The sequence below is a fragment of the Lentinula edodes genome (assembly GCF_021015755.1).
Source record: "Lentinula edodes strain Le(Bin) 0899 ss11 chromosome Unknown C8R40scaffold_16, whole genome shotgun sequence".
NCBI classification, from domain to species: Eukaryota; Fungi; Basidiomycota; class Agaricomycetes; order Agaricales; family Omphalotaceae; genus Lentinula; species Lentinula edodes.
The window spans coordinates 41,694-45,688 of record NW_025764322.1 but is presented as its reverse complement, the minus strand read 5'-3'; the positions used below and the strand labels follow the sequence as shown (position 1 = coordinate 45,688).

General features: G+C 46.6%; 1 protein-coding gene across 1 annotated transcript; it reads left to right on the top strand.

Moving 5' to 3' along the window:
- Positions 1-595: 595 nt before the first annotated feature.
- Positions 596-1,690, top strand: C8R40DRAFT_1170154 (uncharacterized protein; the record flags this gene model as incomplete). Its single annotated transcript, XM_046231485.1, has 4 exons — positions 596-661; positions 711-792; positions 1,283-1,534; positions 1,596-1,690. The coding sequence occupies 4 exons, from the start codon at positions 596-598 to the stop codon at positions 1,688-1,690; spliced, it is 495 nt and encodes a 164-aa protein (XP_046086656.1).
- Between the last annotated feature and the right edge of the window lie 2,305 nt (positions 1,691-3,995).

Here is a 3,995-nt window from a genome sequence, read left to right as displayed (position 1 = left end):
CTGTATGTTTAAATAGCAATCTGATGTATCTGGAATACAAGCAATTTTGGGATGATGTTGCAGTGCTAATCCATAAAAAGGAAAGATACACTCCTGCCAGACTGAAACCTCTTCACTAGCAGCCATTCAGGCCCAGCACTTGTGAGTATAGAAACATTGTGTTCTGCTCCTTGTGACTGCGAGAAGTTATATCCAGCTGTTGGGTATTCTTCAAACTTAGGATCAGTTGTTGGTCTTAAGAGCAAATCACACTGTGTGGTTGTGCCAGCACATAGTTCTAGCTCTCCATAGGGGTTTGTGTGTTTCGGTTTTAATTTACTTTGATTCAAACCCCCAAACCTTGATATACCCATATCAATACAATTAAAGTACCAATCGTGCTGAATCTACCTTGATCAAAGGAATATACCGAATCCTTAGAACAATTCAAATTGATTGATCAAAGCTTTTCCCTAGCTCTCAAAACTTTGCGGAACCTTTGACAATGCTACCCCTTGTTATTAGATAAATTTGATAGCAGTGAACTCACATATTGTGTATTGGATTGGTTGGTTGGAGTGCCCATTTGATTCCTTCCTTTCTCTTTCACACAAAAATGAGGCAAGCTCATTACCGTATCGGTGTTGCTGCGTTGAGTCACCTGCGTGCTTTTGACCAGTCAGTATTCCCATGTTTACCAAGGTTTTCATCTCATGGGCTTATAGTGACAGCAATTACGGGCCATCACTGGGTATGACAAGGAAATCTTGCTGGGACCGCGCAAGCATTCTCAGGTTGAATCCACCAAAGGAGGTACGGGAATTACTGCTGCAACTGGATGTCATGGACTATCATCCTTGGTTGTATTCGGGTCTGACACTATTACTCTGCTCCAGAGACTCTATATAATACTATGTTTAGCTATGAGTACCTAAATTGTGGTTGCAACCTATGGTAGTGGGCTATGCCGCTTGTCGGCGCTACTTGGTTATTACTGCCAATGCCACATGACAATTTACCAAGCAAAACAAATCTACGGCTCCACTACTGTAACAGGTAAGTATACAACCAATGATCATCAGATGACATCATACTCAACCCAGTACTACGGCTCAATATATTTGCAGAATGATCTGGAAAAACAAGGCCGTTTGAAACCTACAAGGACCTCCTCCTTCAGAGTCGGTGATAACAATGATCAGCGTCGGTTGGCGCTGGGCCGAGGTCAAAAAAAGGGCGTGACAGTGGTGACTTGAAACTTCTCACACGGCTCAATCTATCGAATACCTCAACTGGCTTATAGAGAAGCTCAAGATCAACCAAACACAGCTCAAACGACCAGACGTGAACCCGAAGCACGATTGGTACAGCTACGAAGTGTGGATCTCTTGGGCGGTCGACACCATTTGTGATTGGCCCGAGAACCTGTTCCAAGGACAATCGACCGGAGACGGAGGCGGGAATAAAGTCGACATTCCGAAATCCCTATACACCACTCCTGCGCTTCAACAAAGAGTACAGGAGGCCAGGACGAAACTCAAGGAATTCATTCAAGGTCCGGAAATATACTTGATCATTTTCAATGCCAATCCTAAACTAACTTTTCAGCTTCGCAGGTTTGGATGTCGAGCATGAAATTGGGGACGCGCCACCGATCATGTATGAAGAGTACATTCCAGGAGAGGATGAATGGTACCTACCTTACCCATGAGCAGGATAGGATAGGATAGGATATAAATTATACTGGCGAGGTCCGTTGCTCGAACAACCAGTTTACCATACTACTGTACATTTACATATGCATCTATGTCTCCTGTACAGCTATGGAACACACACTCTTATTATGGGGGTCGTAATGTATGCTTGAAGTTATCCTGCCCTCCCTTGGCATTAACAATACACCCTTTCCCAGTTCAGTAGTGCATGCTGAATTATGTTGAATAGACAATTTCTGTGGCATAAAATATTCCCAATACCTCATGTGCAAACTTTGCAAACAACTCTATCACTTTCTTCTCTGCCAGAAGTGCCCTAAACAATACCCATGAATCTGAGTAAAACGTGGCGTACTGTGGAAGCTCTGAAGTCACTTTGCACATGAAGCAATTCCTCTGCATTATCAGGTCCGCATTTGCCATGCATTCAAACAGTGCATGTGGAGGGTCTTCCACTTTCTCCCGGCAGAAGCAGTATGTACGAATTGAACCAATGTAACTCTCTTTGGTCTCTTTGATCATTGAACATGAATTCACCTGGTGTACATTTCTCTTTGAAACTCACTGGACTAGTGCCGAACTAACGAGGAGGGAGGAAGCGAAGTGTTCGAACTTTCCGATGTTACATAGGACTTATAAGGACCAGTACAGACCAAATAGTCATTTGACAGGTGACACCCTTATAGCATAAACTCAAGAACTTGAACACTTTCTGTGAGTGTTACCCTGTGTTACCATTGGATACTCTAGAGCCCCCCTTCTGTCAGGTGAAGTCAGGACGTCTGTCAAGTCCATGCCTCGGGCCTCCATCCCGCCGCTCGGTATTCCGAAGATCTACCTTTATTGTAATCTTTCTCTTATTGTTCTTTCTCGCTACACATATCCTTTCGTTCTAGTCTCTCATTATTGTCTTTACTCTTTCGTTCTAGTCTCTCCTTATTGTCTTTTACTCTACCCTGCAGGTACTACTCGTATAGCTCCTAGTAGTTAGTCTGGCGCTCCGCACCGATGCGCCGTTCCGTAGATATAAATACTGCCTGTACGCTACTGTAGTTCCTCAGTTTAATTATCAACTTAGATCTCCCTTCCCAACTTAACTCCTCTCTAAGTCTTCAGGCTCAACGCCTTGGAGTACTCTCTACTATAACCTTAGGACTTTAACGTTCTCTGGTTCGCTCCTCGTCACCGGCGATACCGCCGCTCTGACCTGGCTGCTTCTCAGTTCCTCCCTTCTCTACTCTCGATCTCCGGGGACTAACGGCGTAACGGCGGTGTTGTTAATAACTTCACTACTGTCCCTCTTGTCTTCCGCACTTAGACACCTTGTAGCTTTGGCACGGTTACACGGTGTACATGATCTTAACAGTATAATTAAACTCAATCCGTTAACGTCGTACTGACATATCATTTTTTATGCCTCCGAAAACTCGAGCTCAATCTAGAGCTAACTCCGAAGAAAACACTTTCTTCACCACAGCTCAATCATTTGCCCCTTTCTCCGATTTTATCTCTGCCATCGGTCAACCACGTCGCCGTAATCGCGGTTTCGGTCCAGCCACTGTTCCTACTACGTCGACTCTTCCTGAAGCCATGGAAGAAGAACAACAATTTGAGTACAGCACCTTGTACACTGGTGACGGACAACCTGTCCAAGTCCTGACCCCTCACCGTGGACAACCCCCCGTGGTCGCTCCGGCTCGGGGCCGTTCAACTACTCGAATTGATTCTCCAATTCTCCAAGCCATAGCCCGCCGTACTGGGAAACCACCCCAACGTCGTGCTGCTTCTGAATCTCCTCGTGACCCACCTCCTCACTTCGATTTGGACACTGGTGATCACAACGATCAAGACCCTCCTGTCGACCCCGACGATCCGGGCGCCGACAACAATCATGACGATCTGGATGACGACTCCGGCGGTTTACCGCGTGGTGAGCCTGGTGACCCCAGTGGACCTGGTGGTCCTGGTGGTCCCGGCGGTCCCGGCGGTCCTGGTGGACCTAGTGGACCCCGCTCTCCAATCTCTCCTGACATCCCCAACGAGCAACGAGCTATGTTGGAACTTCTCTCGGGATTCAAGGGTTCCATTGAAACCCTCGGTACCGTCCTCGCCGCTCTCGGCCGTCCCTCTGACAGCTCTGAATCCAAGAGCAAGGTCAAGGAGCCAGAGGTATTCGACGGTTCGGACCCCCGAAAACTCAAGACGTTCTTCGTCAATCTCGCCCTGGTCTTTAATGACCGTCCAAAGTATTTCACCAACCAACGGAAGGTGAATTACACCCTGTCCTATCTCAGTGGGTCA